Source organism: Haliotis rufescens, unplaced genomic scaffold (assembly GCF_023055435.1).
Source record: "Haliotis rufescens isolate VD_foot unplaced genomic scaffold, xgHalRufe1.0.p SCAF_4, whole genome shotgun sequence".
Lineage (NCBI taxonomy): Eukaryota > Metazoa > Mollusca > Gastropoda > Lepetellida > Haliotidae > Haliotis > Haliotis rufescens.
This window is the reverse complement of record NW_025964112.1, coordinates 7,468,137-7,496,118: the sequence shown is the minus strand read 5'-3', so window position 1 is coordinate 7,496,118 and position 27,982 is coordinate 7,468,137. Positions and strand designations below refer to the sequence as shown.

The 27,982-nt window shown below is 38.8% G+C and overlaps 1 protein-coding gene across 1 annotated transcript; it reads left to right on the top strand.

Annotated features, from left to right (window-relative positions):
* Positions 1 to 536: 536 nt before the first annotated feature.
* On the top strand, positions 537 to 26,580 carry LOC124135866 (alternative oxidase, mitochondrial-like). Its single transcript, XM_046501512.2, has 10 exons — positions 537 to 817; positions 15,468 to 15,577; positions 16,680 to 16,748; positions 17,866 to 17,929; positions 18,567 to 18,658; positions 19,233 to 19,351; positions 19,709 to 19,801; positions 20,164 to 20,276; positions 21,335 to 21,412; positions 21,994 to 26,580. The coding sequence occupies exons 1-10, from the start codon at positions 689 to 691 to the stop codon at positions 22,117 to 22,119; spliced, it is 993 nt and encodes a 330-aa protein (XP_046357468.2). The 5' UTR covers positions 537 to 688; the 3' UTR covers positions 22,120 to 26,580.
* The last annotated feature ends 1,402 nt before the right edge of the window (positions 26,581 to 27,982 follow it).

Genomic DNA, 27,982 nt, shown 5'->3' with positions numbered 1-27,982 from the left:
TGAACTTTGGTCTCTTCCGTGCTTAAATCTTGTGAAACACCGACAGGAGACAGTTGAAACAAAAAGAACTCGATGTCGACGCCTCATTGGATAGAAATACATTATATAGTAAAACCAGAAGCTCGTATCTAAGGTATTTCAACCTATATTTATACCCCAACATTACTAAATAAGGTTATTTCACGGACATCATATATTTTTTTTCGGTGTATTTCTTGGTTTTTCGCTGACGATATCGCCTACGACCTTGCATCATTTGTGTACCGGTAACGAGCTGTGAGGTCACGTTCTTCAGCTAGCGGATACCGCTCCGATCTGGTTACAACGGCTGACAGTATTTGCTAGTTTTCACTTTTGTGTAGATATATCACATGATTAAGACAAAGATCTTCATTCAGCATTAAAGTAACCATGAAATGCCACATGTTACTACTGTTTGTGTCAAATATCAACTCTGCAGGCGGCTGATAATTGAGGGAAACCCTTTCTGACCTTCCAAAGCTATTTATAAATACTTCAGGAAATTCGTGACGAAATTATCCATCTGCGCATGCGCGGACTTAAGCCATACGAAATAAGTAACAAGAGGTTCCTCTCAGTGTAACCGTGATCGCACAAGCATCAGTGTTTGGTAAATATAGTGACAGAGAAGAAGCATATATAATTCGCGAACAAGACAGAACGAACAATGTCAGCCATTCGAGTTATTATGAAAGGACATGTCCAAGCAAGTCAATGTTTGAAAAGTCTTGGGACCCAAAGTCTTCTCGGTACCAATGGCACCGTTCCAAAACAACAACTTCTGGCAGGAACTTCGGTAAGTAAGAGAAATTCTTTTCTGGACATTTGGCCAGTCCAGTTAGAAAAGCGCCCTGCATCCTTCATAGAGTTCTGTGTTGACGTTAATTCTGTGTTAATTCTGCGGCGACCCGTTAATCCGAATTTTCCGTCCCCTCAGGATATGATTTCTTTTTATTTTATTACGTGGAATTATTATTATGTGTAATTATTATTGTTGTTATTATTATTATTATTATGTGTAATTATTATCCCCCGCCCCTACGAAGTTGGCGGGGGATATAGAAATGGGTTCCGTCCGTGTGTGTGTGCGTGCGTGTGTGTGCGTGTGTGCGTCCCGATATCGTTTCCGGAGCATAACTCAGAAACCGTTAAATATTTCTCTACAAAACTTTGCATGTCTATCAGACTCATGCTGAACTGGTGCCTTTTGCTATTTAGGAATTTTATAAATTTTTATTTTTTATGTTTCCATGGCAACAAGTTTGACTTAGGTTCTATAAAGGTGCTGTTCGTTTCTGGAGCGTAACTCAAAAACCCTTAAATAATTTCTTACAAATCTTTGCATGTTTACCAGACACATACTGAACTGGTGCCTTTTGCTATTTAGGAATTTTATAAATTTTTATTTTTTACGTTTCCATGGCAACAAGTTGGACTTAGGTTCTATCTATTATATGGTCTCTGTTTGCAGCTAGTAATTTCAGTTTTGTTACCGAGAAAATACACTAATTGAGCTTGCAGATGTTGGGGCTGATAATACACAGACCTTTTGTAAAGCCTCAGTGCATGATCGTGCTCATGAGTCCGACCAGAGCTCCTTGCGGCCAGCCGAGTACCTCTGTCACATCCTCACATCTTACACTGTCCATTCATGTGGTTTTCATCTGTTTGATTTCAGACAAGTATTCACATTCAGACAAACATACATCATGAAATTATCTTTCATTGAGAAAATGTCCTAAAACGTGAAAAACTATTTCCATTTGCATACCGAGAGCTAGCGATATACGGCCACTTTGATGTCTAAGGCTATATTGTCATGCACTTCACTGTCACACTTGTAGCAGTATATTTGTATAATTATGCAAAACAATATGCAATGCCTACCAAAAGGCTTGCATTAGGCCTATCTTATCTTATTTCAGAATAAGTGCATTTGTTTACAAACCAGAGGAAAGTCCGGTCAAATGATCGGCTATTTACAAACCGAACTTCAAAATGGTCAATGTCCTGGGCCTTTAAAGGGGGACAACTCCCCAAATTTAAAAGTATTCAAATATGGATGTCTCTTTCTTTGCTGATCCATTATTTACATACAATAATCTCGACTGGTTCGACTTGTGTTCAGCGTTAATTGGCATTTGGTGATTACACAGGTTAATTAAAATTGTGCCAGCAAGACAACAGAGAGCTGGAGTGTTGTTGCCCCTTAATTGGGATAAATTTTGTCCAATATGATAAGTATCAATACAATCAGGAGGACTGTTTCTAAAAAATATATCTTTAAAATGCATGTCTCATGTTTTGAAGGGGCGGTCGGGTAGCCCAGTGGTTAAAGCCTCGCTCGTCACGCCGAAGATCCGGGTTCGATTCCCGACATGGGTACAATGTGTGAAGCCCATTTCTGGTGTCCCCCGCCGTGATATTGCTGGAATATTGCTAAAAGCGGCGTAAAACCAAACTCACTCACTCACTCATGTTTTGAAAGATACTTCTTCAAATAGCAGCAAGGTGCCAAAATGGAATACAATCCCACCATAAACAAACCAAAACAGCAATACAAAGTATTTATCCGTCTTTATCTTTACATGTTTTGTGATGAAATATGTCACGTCCAATCTAGAATTCCTGGGTCAGCGAAATGTCATGATTCGCCACATCTGACACTGTCCATGCAACACGTTACATTTGTTTTTCATCTGTTTCTTTTTTAAAGTCTACTCATTGAGATAAATATATGTCATAAATTAAACTTTCATTGAGAAGATATTGTCAAAGTTTTCTCATTTGCAAATTTATTCTTTGTTTACAATGATTGTATGGCACCATGTACAGACACCCAAGCTCAATTGAAAACTAATGGTGCAGTCACTTTATTGTGTATATATATTGCCTTAACCCACATTGTCAATTTTGTGGTAGCATATTTTAATTATATTGCAAAACAATCTGCAGAACGCACTGAAAGGCTTCTATAGGCCCATCTGTTCTGTTTTCAGTGCTTTTGTTTACAAACAAGAGAAACATCTGATCATGTGATATACATATTAGCTTGTGGCAGTGATGTAATACTGCATAAGTCATCACTGCAACAGAGTGTGAAACTATATTTGTCTGAAATTATTTAATTGATGTTTTACTTACGGGAAATAACACTGTATACAGGAACTCCTTTCTGTACGCTTCTGGTTTTCAGAAAAAGATGAAAAAGATGAATAAGAAAATCCCTGTCTTTGCCACTCATGAAAATATCAAAATTGTCAGGTAGCTTTATTAGATAAAGGGCGGTGGGGTAGCCTGGTGGTTAAAGTGTTCGCTACGCATGCCGAAAACAGTGTTTGATTCCCAACATAGGTACATTTCTGGTGACCCCCACCATGATATTGCTGGTATATTGCCAAAAACCCATTCACTTGATTAGATTATGTTATTTAACAAGACATTTGTTTGGAATGGGAGTCGCCACTTTGAAACTAGTGCTGCAAAACTCAAGAAGGCTGCTTTCTGTGTGGCTAATGTCGACTTCCTGAACAAGGCTGGAGTTTCCAGGCTCCATTGTAGCGCCACCAATCAGATTCTACCTCTCATATCACATGTATTTGCTTCAAACAAAATGGCGTCGCCCAGTGAAGACAATCTGATCGATAATCAGTGTCCGTATTGTAATAAAGGGGGTCTAACCTCGCAAAGTGCATCATATTACATGAACACCTTCATTAAAAACATGAAAAAGAGATTTTGAAAACATCTTTTGAGTCTAAGTTAATGGTACACATGCTTTGCAAATCTTGCAATCTGCACAGCAGTTTATGATCCGGATGTTGATTTCGTTACATGATTTTGATTGGACTATGCATGGACTTGATAGTCCCGCCAAAATATAACTCTATAATTCCAGCCTAGTTCTGCAAGAGTGGAAACTGGACTTTTATGATCAGTTAACTCCCTTGCCTCGTGATGATGTACTGTTGTTACAGAGACGTTAAAAGTTGTAATATTTTGATACTGTACATGTTGCTTTGGAAAGTTCAGTTACCAGTGTTTGTCTGTCTCTGATTGTGTCACACCAATTCAATTTTACTCCAGAAAAGGAAACTGGGATATATTTGTGTTACATTTGTGACAATCAATTGTTTTCTTTTGAAAGATAACACTGTTTACCTGAATTGACACCAACTGAATCCTAAAGGTTAAAAAAACATCAAACAGAATAAGATTCCACCAAATATTTATGATTCATGACTCTCAAGTTGAATTAATGGACTTAGGACTACTCTATCAGGTTTGTAGTGTTAAACATGTATCTTTAGACACTGCTTTATCTTTGTACATAACAAAGTGCATCCTTTGTCTGAGATTTTTTTTAACTATCACACCTTAAATAGTACTGCCGACAGGTGTATGATCAGACAGCTAACAGTTTTTATGATGGAGAAAATAACTTCTCATGAAAAAAATTAAGTTGACTTGTTTAGGAGAAATGTAGAGTATGTTACACTAAACTAGCAGTGTTCTGTTCAGTATTATTGAAATTGATATAGACTATTTGGCTAATTTTGTCAAATAATAGGGTTTGAAATTCCTTGAATTGGAGTGTCAATGACATAGTAAACGAAGTAATGGTGCAGTTTAAGTTCCTGTGCCTGAAAAGGCACACCCAGAAATATATATTTTTAACAAAAATACATTTTTTATTATGTTGCCAGTGATGGATGTAATTCCTTACAAGTATTTTAAAGCTGGACAAATGATTCATGACAGGCGCACCTAAACATCTTTGTGATTGACACACTTCAATTTCAAAAGGCGCACCTAAACATCTTTGTGATTGACACACATAAATTCCTAAAGGCACACCTATACATCTTTGTGATTGACACACTTCAATTTCAAAAGGCGCACCTAAACATCTTTGTGATTGACACACTTCAATTTCAAAAGGCGCACCTAAACATCTTTGTAATTGACACACATCAATTCCTAAAGGCGCACCTAAACATCTTTGTGATTGACACACTTCAATTCCTAAAGGTGCACCTAAACATCTTTGTGATTGACACACTTCAATTCCTAAAGGCGCACCTATACACCTTTGTATTTGACACAATTCAATTCCTAAAGGCGCACCTATACACCTCTGTGATTGACACACTTCAATTCCTAAAGGCGCACCTTTCCACCTTTGTGATTGACACACTTCAATTCCTAAAGGCGCACCTATACACCTTTGTGATTGACACACATCAATTCCTAAAGACGCACCTATACACCTCTGTGATTGACACACTTCAATTCCTAAAGGTGCACCTAAACATCTTTGTGATTGACACACTTCAATTCCTAAAGGCGCACCTATACACCTTTGTGATTGACACACTTCAATTCCTAAAGGTGCACCTAAACATCTTTGTGATTGACACACTTCAATTCCTAAAGGCGCACCTATACGCCTTTGTGATTGACACACTTCAATTCCTAAAGGCGCACCTATACACCTCTGTGATTGACACACTTCAATTCCTAAAGGCGCACCTTTCCACCTTTGTGATTGACACACTTCAATTCCTAAAGGCGCACCTATACACCTTTGTGATTGACACACATCAATTCCTAAAGACGCACCTATACACCTCTGTGATTGACACACTTCAATTCCTAAAGGTGCACCTAAACATCTTTGTGATTGACACACTTCAATTCCTAAAGGCGCACCTATACACCTTTGTGATTGACACACTTCAATTCCTAAAGGTGCACCTAAACATCTTTGTGATTGACACACTTCAATTCCTAAAGGCGCACCTATACGCCTTTGTGATTGACACACTTCAATTCCTAAAGGCGCACCTATACACCTCTGTGATTGACACACTTCAATTCCTAAAGGCGCACCTTTCCACCTTTGTGATTGACACACTTCAATTCCTAAAGGCGCACCTATACACCTCTGTGATTGACACACTTCAATTCCTAAAGGCGCACCTTTCCACCTTTGTGATTGACACACTTCAATTCCTGAAGGTGCACCTATACACCTTTGTGATTGACACACTTCAATTCCTAAAGGTGCACCTATACACCTTTGTGATTGACACACTTCAATTCCTAAAGGTGCACCTAAACATCTTTGTGATTGACACACTTCAATTCCTAAAGGCGCACCTATACACCTTTGTGATTGACACACTTCAATTCCTAAAGGTGCACCTAAACATCTTTGTGATTGACACACTTCAATTCCTAAAGGCGCACATATACACCTTTGTGATTGACACACTTCAATTCCTGAAGGAGCACCTATACACCTTTGTGAGTGCCGGGTGACACACATGAAAATAATGTCATCCCAGTAGCATCATTATCTCACTGAGTGACCTGACCAGGTTGATAATTTGTGGAGTGGTGCAATCGACTGACAAGTTGACTCTATCAGGTGACAAGGTGAGATGCTGTACTGACAAGGAAAGTCAAATCTTTTGTCTCTCCTGTATTGTCCTACTGATTGCACATTCGTGACCAACTCGTGTTATTCCGAGACAAGCCGAATAGCGACTCGTGCCCATCTCATGGCCATTTTTGCAACTGGGTTCCGTCTTTGCGCAAACGAGCATCACTAAAACAATTGTCAACTCGTTGCTGATGCTTCACATACATTTCCCCATATATTATATATATTTCAAATGCTATTTAAAGCACATCGGGACGTGCGGAATTATACGGTATGATTGAACACATTTAACTGTGTCTTGGGTATATTTTTAGATGCAAGACATATGTAAAATTAAAAATTATTCCTGTGGGATTCATTGATGAAGAACGTGAAGTCATACGCGCATTCTGAATGGTTTGTTGTATTTTCGCACATAACATTCATCGATAGGGGGACCAGTCTTCTTGAAGGTTACGGAAAGGGGCGAGTGGTGACGAATGACTGATTGCAGTCAGAAAATCATAATGTCGCTGAGGAATATGAAATGTAGTTCCGGCAGAATGTGTTAACTCACTCATCACATGTTATATTTAATCGAAATATCAGTTTTATTTTTTAATGTATATGTAGTATTTTATCACTCAATAATCACTTTAGATATTTTATTTGATTTTCCGAATATCAGGTTTAGTTTTTCTCATGCAAGCACAGCTGCAGCTTTTAGGAAAATATGGTGAGCGCTTAACATTAAAAGAAACTGAATGGGTTTGGGTAATTTTCATTCGTTAGCCAAAGAATAGTCGATTGATTGCAAATTTTTGTGTAAAACATGGTTTTTTTTATATGTCAACATTCCTTAATTCAGATCAACGACCCACTCAAAACACTGGACTCACCCCATACTGCTTCACTCACATCCTCCCGAGGCAAGAGAGTTAACTGACTTTAAAAGTCCAGTTTCCACCCTTGCTGAACAATGCTGGAATTCCTGGGCTCAATCGTAGCCCCACCCTTCTTGTTCCTTCTATGTCTCTCCTATTGACCAATCAGATTCCACCTCTCGTATCACTTGCATTCGCTTCAAACAAAACGTCGGCGCCCAGTCAAGACGATCTGATCGATAATCAAGATCTCTATATTGTGATAAAACGAGTCTTACATCGCGAAGTGCATCAAATCATGTGAGCACCTTGATTAAAAACATGAAAAGATTTAGAAAATATCTGTTGACAACTAGTTAGCGGTGCACATGTTTTGCAAATCATCCAATCGACTGAAATCTGCATGACAGTTTACTAACCGGATTTCGATTTAGGAGCGCGATTTTGATTGGACTATGCATAGACTCATTAGTCCAGCCAAAATGTAACTCCATAATACCAGCCTAGTTCGGAAACTGGACTTTTATAGTCAGTTAACTCACTTGCCTCGGGACAATGCTTCACTCACTATCTTGGCCAACGCCAAAGAGTTCACGTTTTATTTAGTCATGGTAGAATGGAGATAAGCATACTGTTTCCAGTGTAGAGCTAGGTTACCTGTAGATTTAACTGGGATAAATTAAAAAATTGAAACCTCACACTGCAAGTTCAGTTCCAAATTTAACGAGTGAGTGAGTTGGGTTTAATGCCATATTTAACAGTATTCCAGTTATATCACGACATGGAAAGCCTGAAGTGATGCAGGCCTCAGACGTTAACCACTATGGTGACACACACACGCAAGGGTATGGTGCTGACAAACCTAGAGACAGCCAGGGCAACCCCGGGTTCAAACCCACAGCTCTACAAGAAACCTAGGTCTACATTGGAAACAGTATTAAAGCTTGGAATCTGTAGCACCTTAATGCCATGTTAAAGATATAGTAATATCCTTACTTTCCTGAATGGGATATTTTGCATGACGTGTGTATGATTTCATATTGCGTGATTCTGAGTCAAGGGCAGTTTTCACTGTAAACAAAAATGAACTTAATTCAGAGGATTAAGGTCATGTTTTGATAACATCAGTTGGTTTTCAAGTTTCACAGCTTTTTCAAAAACACTATAAAAGATGGCAAAAGTAGCTATGTCATTATGAGAACAGTGGATTAACTTTTGAGATGGTCCCTATCACATGTCCTCCCAGCATATCACATCAATGGCTGGTAAGTCCAGCTGAACCAAAAGTCTGTTTCAATAATCCACAGTTCAAAATATATTTTGATTACCAGTAAACCAAACTAAAGAGTTCCCTAGAGTGTTTGGAGTTAAAAATCAGTGAGCATCTATTTGATTTCTAACGGGGGAGTGGGAAGATTTTTTAAATGATAAGTTTGTTCAGACATATGCTGTGAAAGAAATGAATAATTTAGTGGAAAATACCTAAATGTAAAAATTTGAATGTTAATAGTGAAAATGGATATATATTGTCTGATGGTACTCAGTAAATAAATAGTTTTTTTGGGTTACAGCTTTGGAAAAAACACACACACAAATCAAATGGATGATCCCTAGCTCTTGAAGATATACACTTGATGCTTGTTAGCTCACCTGACTGAAATTGTTCTAGAGATATACACTTGATGCTTGTAAGCTCACCTGACTGAAATTGTTCTCAGGTGGGCCTTTTTGTAAAGATGTGAAAGCAGCCAAATAGTTTATTAGGCAGAAAAGGCTTTGTATTGAAACCATAAAAAGTTAATCTTAGGTTTGTGTCTGATGTTGCTTTTCAACATTACATGTTGTATTAATTGTTGCATATAAGAAACATTATGGTTTATCATATTTAAGTATTTTTTATAATATTGATGCAGAAAATACTTTGTTGTTTGAAGCTTCATTCTGAAATATACAATGACACGCAATAAACCAAATCACCACGCCGGGCCACACTAGCTATTTAGTTGCCTCCTATGACAAGGGCAGTGGGGTAGCCAAGTTGTTAAAGCGTTCGCTTGTCACGCCGAAGGCCCAGGTTCAATTCCCCACATGGGTACAATGTGTGAAGCCCATTTCCAAGAAAATACCAGTGTATAGAGTGTGTATTTGTTGACAATTTAAACTGGTGACTACGTACATCCAGGCCTTCTTTCATAGGATGACTGACACTGAAATTCATACTGTTGTTTAGAATCATCTTGATATTGTTTGTTAACATCATGCGGGGATACCAGTGGCCTCATTGTCTTAGACACTGCACAAAGCTGTTCAGAGTTGTGTTCCTTAGGCGTGCATGGAACCTATGATTGTGTGTCTAGTTTTGTCAGCACCATCCCCATGCTTGTGGGTTTCACTAAAGTGGTAAACGTCAAAGACCTGCATCACTTTGGGCTTTCATCCCACATCAAGCTGCAATACTGTGATCTTACTGGAATACTGTTCAAAGAAGCACTAAACCAAACTCACACACTCATAACATAATGTAGCTGTTTCATAATGTTATGTTGTTGTTCTATTATGTCATGTTTCGTAATGTCATGCTATTTTATGTATAATGACATACAACTTTATACACTTTTACATACACTTTACAGTGTCTGGTTTATTGCATATAGCGACATTTCTATGTAGATTCTTATATTGCATAACATATCCATATCCAACTTGATAACAGTGTAAAAATCAACATTAAAGTGTCGCTATATGCAATACCCCAGCTTGATAACAGTGTAAGAATCTACACTGAAACGTGGCTATATGCAATACCCCAGCTTGATAACAGTGTAAGAATCTACATTGAAACATCGCTATATGCAATACCTCAGCTTGATAACAGTGTAAGAACCTACATTGAAACGTGGCAATATGCAATACCCCAGCTTGATAACAGTGTAAGAATCTACATTGAAACGTGGCTATATGCAATACCCCAGCTTGATAACAGTGTAAGAATCTACATTGAAACGTGGCCATATGCAATACCCCAGCTTGATAACAGTGTAAGAATCTACATTGAAACGTGGCACTATGCAATACCCCAGCTTGATAACAGTGTAAGAATCTACATTGAAACGTGGCACTATGCAATACCCCAGCTTGATAACAGTGTAAGAATCTACATTGAAACATGGCTATATGCAATACCCCAGCTTGATAACAGTGTAAGAATCTACATTGAAACGTGGCACTATGCAATACCTCAGCTTGATAACAGTGTAAGAATCTACATTGAAACGTGGCACTATGCAATACCCCAGCTTGATAACAGTGTAAGAACCTACATTGAAACGTGGCACTATGCAATACCCCAGCTGGATAACAGTGTAAGAATCTACATTGAAACGTGGCACTATGCAATACCCCAGCTTGATAACAGTGTAAGAACCTACATTGAAACGTGGCACTATGCAATACCCCAGCTTGATAACAGTGTAAGAATCTACATTGAAACATGGCTATATGCAATACCCCAGCTTGATAACAGTGTAAGAATCTACATTGAAACGTGGCACTATGCAATACCCCAGCTTGATAACAGTGTAAGAATCTACATTGAAACATGGCTATATGCAATACCCCAGCTTGATAACAGTGTAAGAATCTACATTGAAACGTGGCTATATGCAATACCCCAGCTTGATAACAGTGTAAGAACCTACATTGAAACGTGGCACTATGCAATACCCCAGCTGGATAACAGTGTAAGAATCTACATTGAAACGTGGCACTATGCAATACCCCAGCTTGATAACAGTGTAAGAATCTACATTGAAACATGGCTATATGCAATACCCCAGCTTGATAACAGTGTAAGAATCTACATTGAAACGTGGCACTATGCAATACCCCAGCTTGATAACAGTGTAAGAATCTACATTGAAACATGGCTATATGCAATACCCCAGCTTGATAACAGTGTAAGAATCTACATTGAAACGTGGCTATATGCAATACCCCAGCTTGATAACAGTGTAAGAACCTACATTGAAACGTGGCACTATGCAATACCCCAGCTGGATAACAGTGTAAGAATCTACATTGAAACGTGGCACTATGCAATACCCCAGCTTGATAACAGTGCAAGAATCTACATTGAAACATGGCTATATGCAATACCCCAGCTTGATAACAGTGTAAGAATCTACATTGAAACGTGGCTATATGCAATACCCCAGCTTGATAACAGTGTAAGAATCTACATTGAAACGTGGCTATATGCAATACCCCAGCTTGATAACAGTGTAAGAATCTACATTGAAACATGGCTATATGCAATACCCCAGCTTGATAACAGTGTAAGAATCTACATTGAAACGGGGCTATATGCAATACCCCAGCTTGATAACAGTGTAAGAATCTACATTGAAACGGGGCTATATGCAATACCCCAGCTTGATAACAGTGTAAGAACCTACATTGAAACGGGGCTATATGCAATACCCCAGCTTGATAACAGTGTAAGAATCTACATTGAAACATGGCTATATGCAATACCCCAGCTTGATAACAGTGTAAGAATCTACATTGAAACGTGGCTATATGCAATACCCCAGCTTGATAACAGTGTAAGAATCTACATTGAAACATGGCTATATGCAATACCCCAGCTTGATAACAGTGTAAGAATCTACATTGAAACGTGGCTATATGCAATACCCCAGCTTGATAACAGTGTAAGAATCTGCATTGAAACGTGGCTATATGCAATACCCAAGCTTGATAACAGTGAAAGAATCTACATTGAAACGTGGCTATATGCAATACCCCAGCTTGATAACAGTGTAAGAACCTACATTGAAACGTGGCTATATGCAATACCCCAGCTTGATAACAGTGTAAGAATCTACATTGAAACGTGGCACTATGCAATACCCCAGCTTGATAACAGTGTAAGAATCTACATTGAAACGTGGCTATATGCAATACCCCAGCTTGATAACAGTGTAAGAATCTACATTGAAACGTGGCCATATGCAATACCCCAGCTGGATAACAGTGTAAGAATCTACATTGAAACGTGGCTATATGCAATACCCCAGCTTGATAACAGTGTAAGAATCTACATTGAAACGTGGCTATATGCAATACCCCAGCTTGATAACAGTGTAAGAATCTACATTGAAACATGGCTATATGCAGAACCCCAGCTTGATAACAGTGTAAGAATCTACATTGAAACGTGGCTATATGCAATACCCCAGCTTGATAACAGTGTAAGAATCTGCATTGAAACGTGGCTATATGCAATACCCCAGCTTGATAACAGTGAAAGAATCTACATTGAAACGTGGCTATATGCAATACCCCAGCTTGATAACAGTGTAAGAATCTACATTGAAACGTGGCTATATGCAATACCCCAGCTTGATAACAGTGTAAGAATCTACATTGAAACGTGGCTATATGCAATACCCCAGCTTGATAACAGTGTAAGAATCTACATTGAAACATGGCCATATGCAATACCCCAGCTGGATAACAGTGTAAGAATCTACATTGAAACGTGGCTATATGCAATACCCCAGCTTGATAACAGTGTAAGAATCTACATTGAAACGTGGCTATATGCAATACCCCAGCTTGATAACAGTGTAAGAATCTACATTGAAACGTGGCTATATGCAATACCCCAGCTTGATAACAGTGTAAGAATCTACATTGAAACATGGCTATATGCAGAACCCCAGCTTGATAACAGTGTAAGAATCTACATTGAAACGTGGCTATATGCAATACCCCAGCTTGATAACAGTGTAAGAATCTGCATTGAAACGTGGCTATATGCAATACCCCAGCTTGATAACAGTGAAAGAATCTACATTGAAACGTGGCTATATGCAATACCCCAGCTTGATAACAGTGTAAGAATCTACATTGAAACGTGGCTATATGCAATACCCCAGCTTGATAACAGTGTAAGAATCTACATTGAAACGTGGCTATATGCAATACCCCAGCTTGATAACAGTGTAAGAATCTACATTAAAACGTGGCTATATGCAATACCCCAGCTTGATAACAGTGTAAGAATCTACATTGAAACGTGGCTATATGCAATACCCCAGCTTGATAACAGTGTAAGAATCTACATTGAAACGTGGCTATATGCAATACCCCAGCTTGATAACAGTGTAAGAATCTACATTGAAACGTGGCCATATGCAATACCCCAGCTGGATAACAGTGTAAGAATCTACATTGAAACGTGGCTATATGCAATACCCCAGCTTGATAACAGTGTAAGAATCTACATTGAAACGTGGCTATATGCAATACCCCAGCTTGATAACAGTGTAAGAATCTACATTGAAACATGGCTATATGCAGAACCCCAGCTTGATAACAGTGTAAGAATCTACATTGAAACGTGGCTATATGCAATACCCCAGCTTGATAACAGTGTAAGAATCTGCATTGAAACGTGGCTATATGCAATACCCCAGCTTGATAACAGTGAAAGAATCTACATTGAAACGTGGCTATATGCAATACCCCAGCTTGATAACAGTGTAAGAATCTACATTGAAACGTGGCTATATGCAATACCCCAGCTTGATAACAGTGTAAGAATCTACATTGAAACGTGGCTATATGCAATACCCCAGCTTGATAACAGTGTAAGAATCTACATTGAAACATGGCCATATGCAATACCCCAGCTGGATAACAGTGTAAGAATCTACATTGAAACGTGGCTATATGCAATACCCCAGCTTGATAACAGTGTAAGAATCTACATTGAAACGTGGCTATATGCAATACCCCAGCTTGATAACAGTGTAAGAATCTACATTGAAACGTGGCTATATGCAATACCCCAGCTTGATAACAGTGTAAGAATCTACATTGAAACATGGCTATATGCAGAACCCCAGCTTGATAACAGTGTAAGAATCTACATTGAAACGTGGCTATATGCAATACCCCAGCTTGATAACAGTGTAAGAATCTGCATTGAAACGTGGCTATATGCAATACCCCAGCTTGATAACAGTGAAAGAATCTACATTGAAACGTGGCTATATGCAATACCCCAGCTTGATAACAGTGTAAGAATCTACATTGAAACGTGGCTATATGCAATACCCCAGCTTGATAACAGTGTAAGAATCTACATTGAAACGTGGCTATATGCAATACCCCAGCTTGATAACAGTGTAAGAATCTACATTAAAACGTGGCTATATGCAATACCCCAGCTTGATAACAGTGTAAGAATCTACATTGAAACGTGGCTATATGCAATACCCCAGCTTGATAACAGTGTAAGAATCTACATTGAAACGTGGCTATATGCAATACCCCAGCTTGATAACAGTGTAAGAATCTACATTGAAACGTGGCTATATGCAATACCCCAGCTTGATAACAGTGTAAGAATCTACATTAAAACGTGGCTATATGCAATACCCCAGCTTGATAACAGTGTAAGAATCTACATTGAAACGTGGCTATATGCAATACCCCAGCTTGATAACAGTGTAAGAATCTACATTGAAACGTGGCTATATGCAATACCCCAGCTTGATAACAGTGTAAGAATCTACATTGAAACGTGGCTATATGCAATACCCCAGCTTGATAACAGTGCAAGAATCTACATCAAAACGTGGCTATATGCAATACCCCAGCTTGATAACAGTGCAAGAATCTACATCAAAACTTGGCTATATGCAATACCCCAGCTTGATAACAGTGTAAGAATCAACATTGAAATGTTTCTATATGCAATACCCCAGCTTGATAACAGTGTAAGAATCTACATCGAAACGTGGCCATATGCAATACCCCAGCTTGATAACAGTGTAAGAATCTACATCGAAAGGTGGCTATATGCAATACCCCAGCTTGATAACAGTGTAAGAATCTACATTGAAACATCACTATATGCAGTAAACCAGGCGCTGTTATCCATATAGTTGTACGTTTTCTTACTTACTCACCAACTCCTAGAATTCCAATCCAACAGCTATTTCCATGATATTGTGATGACATCATGCCTTTGTAATTTCTGTCTTTGAATTACTCTAAAGTGTTACTAAAAAGTCCATGGAAACAAAGTAAGGATGTGTTTTGATGGCGTTTGTTTCTCTCAGGTGTTTACTCGTCGCCTGGCAACAGACAAAGATGTTCAGGAAAATATCAAAAATTTCAAGGAAGGAAAATTTGACAAAATGCCGGATCCAACTCATCTTGAACACTTTAGGTAAGTTGATACATTTCTGAATAATGTTATAGTATTGTTATCTTTCATCGACTAGCAAAAGGTTTTAGGTTATGTTTTGGTGTGATTGTTAATATCAAAGCTTCACAATATCACAAAATGTGAAGAATTTGTGGCAGAAAATGCAGATGTTGTATAAAAGGTATTCAGTGTACACAGTGTGATGTCAGGGGGACTCAGTGTGGCATCAACGTCTGGGGGAACATGTATCACATTGGTATCTGAAGGTCTGAGGACACACACCTCTATAGGAGCCATCAACCAATCATTTCTGTATCTCAAAATCAAATATGACCAAGGAGTTCTGAATGAAAAAAAAAAAAAGGGCATGCTATTATAATATGGATATTTATGCATCCTGTTGTTTCTGAGCACCTTGGCATCAATGCCCAAAATTGTCGACTAGCGAGGGAATCCTTGTGTTCTGTGACTGGTTCCTATCACTGAGATCACAATTTCTAAAATGAGGTGGCCAGGAACAAAGCTGAATGTTTTGGAAAGCTGACATCTGATTGGCTAAAAAAACATGCATCCTTCATTTAGATTTGGCATCAAAGTTCATTCGGTGTTCACCTGATGCGATCTGCTGTGGAGGCATCATCTGATCTTCATGCAGAGAGGTATTGCATCGGAGTGAATGATCTGAATATCATAAGATGGGTGGGCGATACTGTTCAGAATAAATAGGTATCCTGCTACACCAACGTTCAGGATCTGCTTCATATATCTGTCTGTGAGAGACTTGGTGGCTGCATGTGTCACAACAAAAACATATACTTTTTAAGACTTTTTTATTTTGAACTGTCAGTTATATCTACCGGTATTTTAGTGGTGTACGAAATAAGTTTAACATTTATATTTATGATTTTTTTTTTAGGAAAGTGAAAATATCCTAAGTATGTGTTTAATACCTCAATACACAACCATGCATAGCTGTATCACCATGATGGTAACGTTCATCAACAGATGTAAGATTTCAAAGAATATACTGTTTCCATGGTAACTTAGTTCAATGAAAACAGGTAGCAGTGACATTCCCAACATTAATGCCTTTTCTCTAATTATGACATTCATGTTTTGACAGGTCTGGGAAAGGTGACCCTTTGTCCGAGAAGCCTCCCATCGGAATGTACACCATGCCCCATCCTATATGGTATGAAGATGTCGAACCACCCCCTTCGTCCCTAGCTGTCTATCTGTCTGTCTGTCCATCCATCTGTCTCTGTCTGTCCATCTGTGTCTGTCCCTGTCTGTCTGTCTGTCTGTATCTGTCTGTCTGTCCATCTGTGTCTGTCCCTGTCTGTCTGTCTGTCTGTCTCTGTCTGCCTGTGTCTGTCGGTCTGACCTTCATTAGCCAGTGCATCTCAATTCTATTATGATATCCACCCTGGATCGTTCACGTAGCTTTTTTTGAGTCAGTTCTAATTACATGACCTTCAATATGGCCGTCGAGATGTCACCAGCACTCTCACCTTGTGGTGTGCCATGTCAAATAGTGAGTGAGTGAGTGAGTAAGGTTTTACGCAACTTTTAGCAATATTCCAGTAAAATCACGGTGGGGGACACCAGAAATGGGCTTCACACATTGTACCCATATGGGGAATCGAACCTGGATCTTTGGCGTTACAAGTGAACGCTTCAACTACCAGACTACCCCACTGCCCATCATGTCAAATACAGCTAGGAACGTATTGTAGGACATCCCTCCCTGTGTCTTAATAATCAGGAGAACATTGTTTGAAGCTAAAAGTTCCTCATAACAACCTTCGATTAGATAAATTGAGGGGCCACTATATCAATGATGACCTTCACAAGAGGCGTTTTGATTGATTGTTTTCGACACTTTCTATGAGTGAGTGAGTGAGTTTGATTTTACGCCGCTTTTAGCAATATTTCAGCAATATCACGGCGGGGGACACCAGAAATGGGCTTCACACATTGTACCCGGGTCTTCGGCGTGACGAGCGAACGTTTTAACCACTAGGCTACCCGACCGCCCCTCACTTTCTATGAAACAACAAGACCTAAGAGTCACATGGTTATTATGTTGCTGAGTGCGGATTTAAACAACAAACAAACACAGGTATTAGTACCCAGCTCATCATGTGGCTTTGAACAGGACACCAGTGCATCACAGAATCTTTGACTACATTGAACATTCATCATTCAACATATGGTACATTCAACATGGTACATATAATATCGTGACTGTGTATCGCCAAGCCCTTATGTGTAGATATATCTTGATCATGATCGTTGTTTTTCTGCAGGGATGAAGCACATCTACATCAGGTGGAAATAACCCACAAGCCCCCGGAGGGAAAGGTGGAGAAGGTGAGAGTTATCTCCCATGATCAAACGTCTTAGTACTTTTAAAGGTGGTGGTGAAATGGGGTTTAACGTCGCGTCCAAGATTATTGCACTTATATAGCAATGTGCATGTATAAGTGTGTGTGTTTGTCCGGCTGCTTGTACTAGTCCGGACTGATGCCGATTTATAGTGCTAGCTCACTGAGATACCATGCCGCAGTTTAACATGAATACCCCACTCAGACACAGTATACTGACTCTGAGCCGACCAGTCCTTGTTTTAGCCCCTTAATGCCGAGCGCCAGACAGGGTAACAACAAGTACCATCTTTTAACGTCTTTTGGTATGACGCGGCCGGGGATCGAACCCCGGACCTTCCGCTCTCCGGGTGGATGCTCTACCACTAGACCACGGAGGCAGTCCTCTTTTAAAGGACTCAAAAGGATATTTCTGTTATAATTTTATTGTCAAGGACAAAGATGACTGTACATATGAACATCATTGATAATCTTTCATTTGTGGTCTATTACAAGCTAAACTTCAGTTTTTAAAATAAGGTTACATATGAAATACATGCACCATATATTGATGAGATCTTTCAACTATAAGCAAAGAATTAGTCTGGAGCAACATTTGAAATGTTTTTTGTTTTATTTTTCAGATGGCCTTGTTTACTGTCAAGGTGTTCAGAAAAGGGTTTGACATCTTTTCAGGGTTTATATTTGGGGAGCGGAATGAAAAGAAATGGCTTACGTAAGTACACCTTGAAAATCTATTATTCCTAATATACCTTATATTTCATGGTGCATTGATGGTTCTTATTGACATTGAAGAGCATTGGAATGTTGTATCACTCGATCACAAGGATGATTAGATCACATACTTTGTGTACCCCTCTGGCAAGTGGCATTGTGTTTTCATAGCTCTCGGCCATGGGAGCCGTGCCAATTTACTCTTATCAGAGGGGTACACAAAGTATGTGATCTAGACTACCAGTTGTCAGACTTTCACTTTTGTGGAAGCCTCGATGGCTGAGTAGGTTAGATTGCTGACTGACTCTGTGTGGAAAGGGACTTGACTTGACCCCAAAAAGTATGAGAATCTGTACTTTACTTTACTTTGACCACTTTCTAAATGGCATTGTGTGGTCATTAATTTGTCAGTTTAAACAGGTCATCAAGTTATCTATCAAAGAAAAGGTGATGCCAGATTATGGTGTATTCAAATACCTACACAGCGAATGATATTATTGAAATTTGTTCAATATTAACACCATTGTCATAACACCAAAATGTGTGTTTATGCCATAGATATAAATGTTATACAGGAGAATCTGTTTCCTGGAGACGGTCGCTGGTGTTCCTGGGATGGTGGCGGCGATGGCGCGGCACATGAAGTCACTGAGGATGATGCAGAGAGATTATGGGTGGATCCACACACTACTAGGTACATCCGCATCGATGTTTCTCCTGTGTTGACATGTATGTAGCTAGAAATATGACAGCATGTTCTACATGTAATAACGACTCTCCCTGTTCATCTCCCAATCCCTGGATTTTGTTATTCATCAGTCAGTGTAAATTTCCAATCACCGTTTCACCAGATAAGTATTTCTTTCTTTCCTTGTATCATTCCTGAACTCCGTCACGCCGAAGACCTGGGTTCGATTCCCCACATGCGTACAATGTGTGTAGCTCATTTCTGGTGTCCCCTGCCGTGATATTGCTGCAATATTGCTTAAAGCGGCGTAAAACCATACTCACTCACTCACTCACTCACTCACTCCTGAATTTGTTCTTCCAGAGGAAGCAGAAAATGAAAGGATGCATCTTCTCACAGCGCTGCAGTTGAAACAACCGACTATCTTCTTCCGACTTGCTGTCATTGGCTCACAGGGTAAGTGCTAGGTTTTCTTAACTACCGTACTAAGGTTTGAATCTCTTAATTAGCAGAGTTTTTCAGTTATATCACAGGATGATAGCAAGACGAGATATGAAAGCATGGGAAGTAATACAATTTGTTAATGTTTGGCACCATTTGTGGAATATCATACTGAGGGTTTGAGCACGATGGCATCATATCTGTGTCTAGATTTCTTAAAAGAAGTTCCTGCTGAGTGACCGTCTGATCGTGATGCCAAGTTTATTTGACTGGTCTGTCACATCCATGACACTTTTAACTGTATGATAGAGTTGCATGGTATGTTTATTAGTTGCATGGATGTATTTAGTGTTCATTTAACTTCTGATATGTTGTAGGTGTGTTTGTGACCATGTTTAGTGCCGCATATGTCTTCAGCCCCCGGTTTTGTCATCGCTTCGTCGGTTACCTTGAAGAGGAGGCTGTTAAAACATACACCAAGTGTCTTGAGGTGAGGCCAGTTTTCATCTGTTTGGTTGCTGTTTGTTTTTAATTATGCAGAGTTAGTAAGTGAATTTATATCTTAATTGGCCCAGACAAACCACAGGTTGATAGTGGGATAGTTTCCTCTGTGTGACTGCTCGTGTCAGTTTATGTGTCGGTCCATCTGTCTGTCATATTTTTTTGTCACAGGAGCCATGAAGGAGATTTCATACAGGTGTTTATGCTGTTGACCTTTGTGTGCACTTGACTCTCTCAGTTAGCATCAAAGTGATGTTTATTGTTAGCCAATGTTCGGAACAAGGCCACCATCATATAGCTGGTTGGTTTTGGTTGGTTTTGGTTGGTTTGTTGTTTTATGCTGCACTCAGTAATATTCCAGCTATATGACGGTGGTCTGTAAAATAATCGAGTCTGGACCAGACAATCCAGTGATTGACACCATGAGCATCAATCCACGCAATTGGGATCGATGACATGTATCAACCAAGTCAGCGAGCCTGACCACCCGATCCCGTTAGTCGCCTTTTACGACAAGCAAAGTCACCTTTTACGGCAAGTATGGGTTGCTGAAGACCTATTCTACCCCGGAATCTTCACGGGTCCCATATAGCTGGAATATTGTTAAGTGTGGTGTGAAACAATAAACAAACACACACACAAACACACAGAAACACACACAAAAACACATACAAATACAAAACAGACACACAAACATACACATACAAACAAACACAGACACACGCTCGCACGCACTCACACTCACACGCACACTCACATACACACATACACACACTTAGCACTTGGGAAACTTCTAGCTCCATTCTCACCTTGTGGAACTGTGTGATCTTCTACAAAGAGACCTTAGCACTAAGAAAATCAGTTAAAAACTATTTAACATAGCTCAAACACAAATGTAGCACTGAGATAACTTTGTGGGACTGGAACATTCAGATAAAGGCATATTGTGCAGGTGATGGTTCTGTCAGGAGGTCAACCAATTACAGTGTATTAGAAGACCTCCTCTGTAAGTACCGCGGTATGATCTATGTGTTTTGTTTATTGCAGGATATAGATAACGGTCCAATGTCTCACTGGAAAACCCAGGCAGCGCCAGATGTTGCAGTGAGGTACTGGAAGTTGGGGGTAAGGAGTCATGGTGATAATGGCTGCACCCAAAGGACTGCACAGAGTAGTCGATGCCTTAATAAACTGGACATATTTCTGAAAAGATTTACATTTAGAATTTTGCATTCAAAATGGGTAGACATAAAATATCATAAAATCAGAATAAACAGTACAACAGCACCTCATATTGGGGCTGGCTATTGATATGGATCATAGAGATCGATAATCGCTAAGTAAATATCAGTTCGTTATCGATAAATATTGGAGAAGGAACTTTTAGCTAGTATGCAAGAAAGTCCCGAAAGAAATCAACATATTTCAAGCCACTGAACAGTGACACATTTATGCAGGGATTACTTTGTGGACATTTGAGATATAACAAAAACAGTTGCTTTCTGTCTTCAACAGTTGACATTATTCACAATGACAAGTCTGTTTCAGTAAATCTAAACTTTATTTCATCACAAAGTTAACGTGAGTTATTATCAATAACAACATTTTCATATCGATAATTGTTAATATTTCCACCCATCTACAATCGCTCTGATTATCAATCTGTTTAGCCAGCCTTACTTCATATAGTTTCGACTGTGTTGCAGTCTGATGCCACCATGAGGGATGTGATTCTGGCAATACGGGCGGACGAAGCTCACCACCGACTGGTCAACCACACACTGGCATCGATGAAGAGCACTGACCATAACCCTTATAAGCCTGGACAGTAGTGAACGTGTTGCGAGTCTACATACATCTAGACAGTCGAGGACGTGTTGGGAGTCTATATACATCTAGACAGTAGAAGACCTGTTCCCATATACACCTGGACAGTCGAGGATGTGTTGGGAGTCTCTATACATCTAGACAGTAGTGAACGTGTTGGGAGTCTATATACATCTAGACAGTAGTGAACGTGTTGGGAGCCCATGTACATCTAGACAGTAGTGAACGTGTTGGGAGTCTTTATACATCTAGACAGTAGTGAACGTGTTGGGAGTCTATATACATCTAGACAGTGGAGGACGTTTTGGGAGTCTATATACATCTAGACAGTAGAAGACGTGTTGCCACATACACCTGGACAGTCGAGGATGTGTTATCGAGATTCAAATGGATAAAATCATCATATCACTTAACAAGAAATAGTCCCATCGTAATTTATCAGGTGTGTGCATATTTGTCTTTTCATCTTTAGCTACGGAAACCTGGATGTATTCACAATAGTCCTGTGTACTCATTCATGTATATATTTGTACATGTTGTTATTTCCTCCTTTAGGTTTACAATTACTGTTGTTATTTTTCATCGGTGTTGTTGTAGTCAATACTTGACGGACTACATTTCTCCATCCCCGGTGAATACACTGGGCCAGACTTGTATGAAATGAGGCCGTGTATAACTCACGAAAAATCAAGTAAACTCTACATTGTGCATAAACTTTGTGTGAACCCTACCATTGCCTGACATTGAAGCAATATGTAGCGATACGACACACGATATCAAGCCAGAAACATTGCCAATCTCATTAAAATAAGATCTAGGTTCTCGCTGCCGCTAAACAAAGATCTGAGGACATCCCATTATGGGTTACTCATTGGTCTGAACTGGGGATGGATCCCTGGGTTAAAAAAAGTGATTACACGGCAATTCTGACAAGTGGACTCACGAGTGATGGAGGAACATAGCTGTGAAGGGTTGACAATGCTGTTATCGTCATGACAACCTGCCTTTTTGCAGCTCATAATCTTATATATATATGTGTGATCATGGTATTGAACAAAATATATTCTGTTTTATAAAGGAACAAACTTCATTGTAACTGCAATTGTTATGCACATATTTTCTACTAAGTTTTATTTCTTTATTGTTGAGTGCAAATGGTTTTGTATAGTTTTGTCAAATGTTCTTGAGTGATGTAAAAATGTGTTGTTCAGTATAGCCTAGAGTATAGTATTGTCTAGCAAACTCAATAAGTCTAAGATGGGACACCCAGAGTGGATTCCAGGCTAGAACTGGCCCCCAGCAACCTAGGCTTGTAGTGAGAGACAACTGAATGGATATGGTAGTCAGGCTTGATGACTGGGTGGATACCTGGGCGGATACAGCTTTTTTTTAAAAGGAGGGGTGCACAATTAAGATCTATTTATTGTCTTTGGTGGTAATTTATACAGAAATAAAGATTTTTTTCGAAATAAAAAGGGGGGGTGCGCACCCCCCTCTGTATCCGCCCATGGGATAGCATGTTAAACTACCCCACTGGTAATGATCATTGCTCTTGATATCAATCACTGGTTCGCTGGTTCAAGCTTGATTATTTCCAAGCCACCATCATATTGCTGATATATGCAGAGTGTGACATTCGAGAACAAACTACGATGTGTGGTCAGTAAACCCCCGTCATTTATCTTCAAGTTTAAGTCAAGTTACACACCTGAGCTTCCGAGCACTGTCAACACAGCTTGTATATGACTGGTTGAGTCGATGTACTTGTACATAGTTAAATACATTTATCATATATTTTTTTTAATTGATATTTGTTTTCTGAGTCCATGTTATAAATAAGACCAGACACCCAGGGTGGTGCCTGGTCCCAGGTAGAAAAGATTTACTGAAATTTTAGAAAACTCAAGTAAAGTTATTAAATGAATATCAGAACTATTGTTATGCAAAATGATACTTGTATGAACAGTTAGATTGATGTTAGAGGTATGGACTTGGTGGACTCCGATATTTTTTTTAAATGGACATTGACCGACACTCATTCACACTCACATCCACTCACTTTCTGTACAGTATAACACAATAGCATTATGATTCAAAACAGAAACTTAAGAAAGCAAGAATAAAGTACATACTCAATCAAGATCACTGAGTTCCAGAAGTAGACAGATCTACATTACTTAGTTCATGGTAAAACATCCACTTGCTATAGAACCTAGTTTGTTGACTTTTGTTACAAGAACTATTTCTTTCAATGATATATATTTATCATATAAGGGTTAGTGTAAATGAGGTCACCTAGCACCTACTAGGTCACCTACCTTTAGTAAGGTCTGTACATAGATAGATATGGGGCTTACTCCCTCAAACACTATTGCTTAACGTTCCCTGTATGATCAGATAATGGTTTCCCGATGTGTGAAGGCTTATGTAAACAAACATGGCTGCAACCTTTAGATCATAAAAGGTGCTGTTCACTCTGTATTCCTATTATTATGCATTTTCAAGAGTCTTAAACTTCATTTTTTTTAAGGATTACATGATGTGATAAAGAGATTATTACCCTTGTGTACTTACATATATCATAAATATCATATTATAAGAATATGAAATATGTATTATGCTCATGATACAATTTTTGTTCTTAATATTCATAATAATATATATAATGTAAGATTTATTTAATATTCCTTCTGTGATGTGATGCACAGTGTTGCATGACTTAGGCGTGCCCCAATCCTAGGACTCACCCTGATTTGTCAGCACGGAGCTGTCATCAAAGTGGTAAAGGTCAAGCTATCACTTTGGCCTTTCCTCCCACATTAACCCAACATGCCATGATAAAAATGAAGTAAGAGCATTACAGGACATTGTTATAGCTGCTGTATCGCCAACACATTCTCTCCAGCTTCCTGATGAGTACGTCAGGAAGTGCAAGCGATGTATTTCATTAAAACAATGTCTGCGAGAGTCCAAATACTGTTGTATGCTTATGACGCTGTATGGAACAAACATTTTATTTATATGATGGACACTGATATGTCAGGACAGTACTAATGATGTGTTGTGAACCAGTTCCATTTGGGCAGATTAAATTGTATGTTGGTAGAGAAACTGATCAATGGTTCAACTTTCTTTAAGGTTTATTTGTTTACCATTTCATGTAGTTAACAAACATGACATTCACAATTTACACACATAATTTTCAGGGAATAATTTGCAAACTTCATTTCAAACAAGGGCTGAAAAAAAATGATAAACCGTTGAAAAACATTTTTTTTTTAAATGAACCAAACAAATTTATACATATGATATTGTTGGACATAATTACATATATTGTTTGAAATTGTGTCCCTTGAATACCTTGTATGTTAGGAGTTGTTGCAATATCAAGGGTACTTGTGGTTTAATGTGTCCCACGTTAGGTTTTATACCAAAGGCTGAGGGACACTTAAAACAACTTTTCATACCTCCATGTAGAATGACGAGATCTGATTGGTTCATGTGATGTATCCCGCCTGGGAGGGAAATAGATGTCTGAGTGGGAGAATAAATCCCTTATACCCTGTCACAAAGAAGACCACATAACATATTTTTTACTTCAGTTTTGTTTTATATTCTACATGTATATGGACCATTGTTAAGCTGTACAAAATGAAAGTGATGTGTGTATGAAAGTGTGGACAAATTCCTAACCTGTGTTCGTATTGTTATTTTGTTATGCAGAAAGAAGATTGCACCTCCCTGGGGGGCAGTCTTTGTGGGTTTTTTTGTAATCTGTGATTCTGAAATAATAACTGATAATTAAGAAAATAACAATGATGATATGCAAACCATATCAATAAGGATTGTTATATCTGTATATATGTCTTTGTTACTATGTATAACTTAACAGTAATATGTTTATGTTGTGTGAAACTTTCCTATTCTCCAAACAGCCAGTACCAAAATTATTATATCTTCCAATTTAAGTTTCTGATTTTAAGACATGTCTCTGGCCAAGTCTAGATCATGGACCCCAGTTCTAGCCTAGGTCAGGGAAAATGTCTAGATCAAGCACCATGTGTAGGTCAGGCACCCTGTTCTAATTTAGGTCAGGGAGCATGTCTAGGTCAGGCACCCTGTGTAGGTAAGACATCCTGTTCTAGCCTAGGTCAGGGACCAGACTTGTTCTAGCCTAGGTCAGGAAAATCTAGACATTGTAATCAGTGTTCTGTTTTGAAAAGTAGCTGATCAAATTGTTTAAGGACATTGTGGTCTGATGGCTGCAAGCATTTAAACAATTGTCCTCTCTCTTGAGCTTGTATGTGTTAAGTATATAGGACTGTGATACCCATCTATGCCTTCTTGTATTCATGCAATATGTCCTGAAGCTCTGGCATACCACATTTGGTCTCTTGTAGTTTTATGTTTTTGACATTTTACAGATGTTGTATTTATGAAAGAGTTTAATAAATAGTTATACAGTGCTCAATTGTACTCTTGTTCTTTACGATGTACCGATCCTGGGGGTGGCTGTGGTGGGGGGAGAAATATATAACATTTTTATTGAGGGTCTATATAACTAGCAGGAGACAAAATAAATATTTTTACCCCCCACCCCAACTGTCCGTTCGTCCATCCGAGCATAACTAAGAAACTGTTAAACATTTCTCTACAAACCTTTGCATGTCTATCAGACTCATGCTGAACTGGTGCCTTTTGCTATTTATGAATTTTATAAAATTTTATTTTTTATGTTTCCATGGCAACAAGTTGGACTTAGTTTCTATAGGGCAGAGTTCGTTTCCGGAGCATAACTCAAAACCTTTTCAATATTTTCTTACAAAACTTTGCATGTCTACTAGGCACATACTGAACTGGTGCCTTTTGCTATTTAGGAATTTTAGAAATTTATATTTTTTACGTTTCCATGGCAACAAGTTGGACTTAGGTTCTATAAAGGGGGTGTTTGTTTCCGAAGCGTAACTCAAAAACAGTTAAATACTTATAACAAATAAAGTGTTAAATATTTCCTTGCCAAACCTTGAATGTCTATATATAAAGCACAGACTGAACTGGTGCAATTTGATATTAAGGAGTTTTAGAAATGTTTATTTTAGAATTTCCATTGCAGCTATTTTGACATTGGCGAAGAGAAATGTTGGGTCAGTTACCTGGTTTAGGACCATGTGTTAAAATGGGCGGGGGATATAGATGACTTCGTTGACTATATGCTTGTTATGGTTTTTTTCCAGTTGCTTTGCTTTTCCATCAGGGTGGCGGGCCCGTGAATCGATAAAATAAAAAAACGTGATAATCAAACCCTGGATTCAGGTCCAGACTCAATTATTTCCAGTCCTCGGTCATATAGCTGGAATATTGCTGAGTGTGGTGTTAAACTTTAAACAAACAAAAACTTGGTTGTGGGTTGTGGGCGCCCCCTTTTTCAAATTCCTGACTTAGCCATTCAGAAAACAGAGTTTGCTTTTTCAATGTACCTTGTGAAGACCAGTCATGCTGATCCCTGTCTGGTAGTGCATCAGAGAGTGGAATGTAGGTGATGGGACTGGCTGCCTTATACCAAAAGAGGCTAAAAAGATGGTACTTGTTATTACTCTGCCTGCGGTTTGCCATTAAGGGGATAAGACAAGGACTTGTCCGTAAGCTAGTATACTGTGTCTGAGTAGGATATCCATGTTAAATTGCGGCATGGTATCTCAGTGGGCTAGCACCATAAAGAAAATATATAACTACAAGCAGACAACACATACAAACACAAGCAGGTCGCTATATAAGTACAATAATCTTCAACACAAGGTTAAACCAAATTTTACCTCAACTCACCTGATATTGTGGGAATATTGTTTTAAGTGACACAAAACGATATAG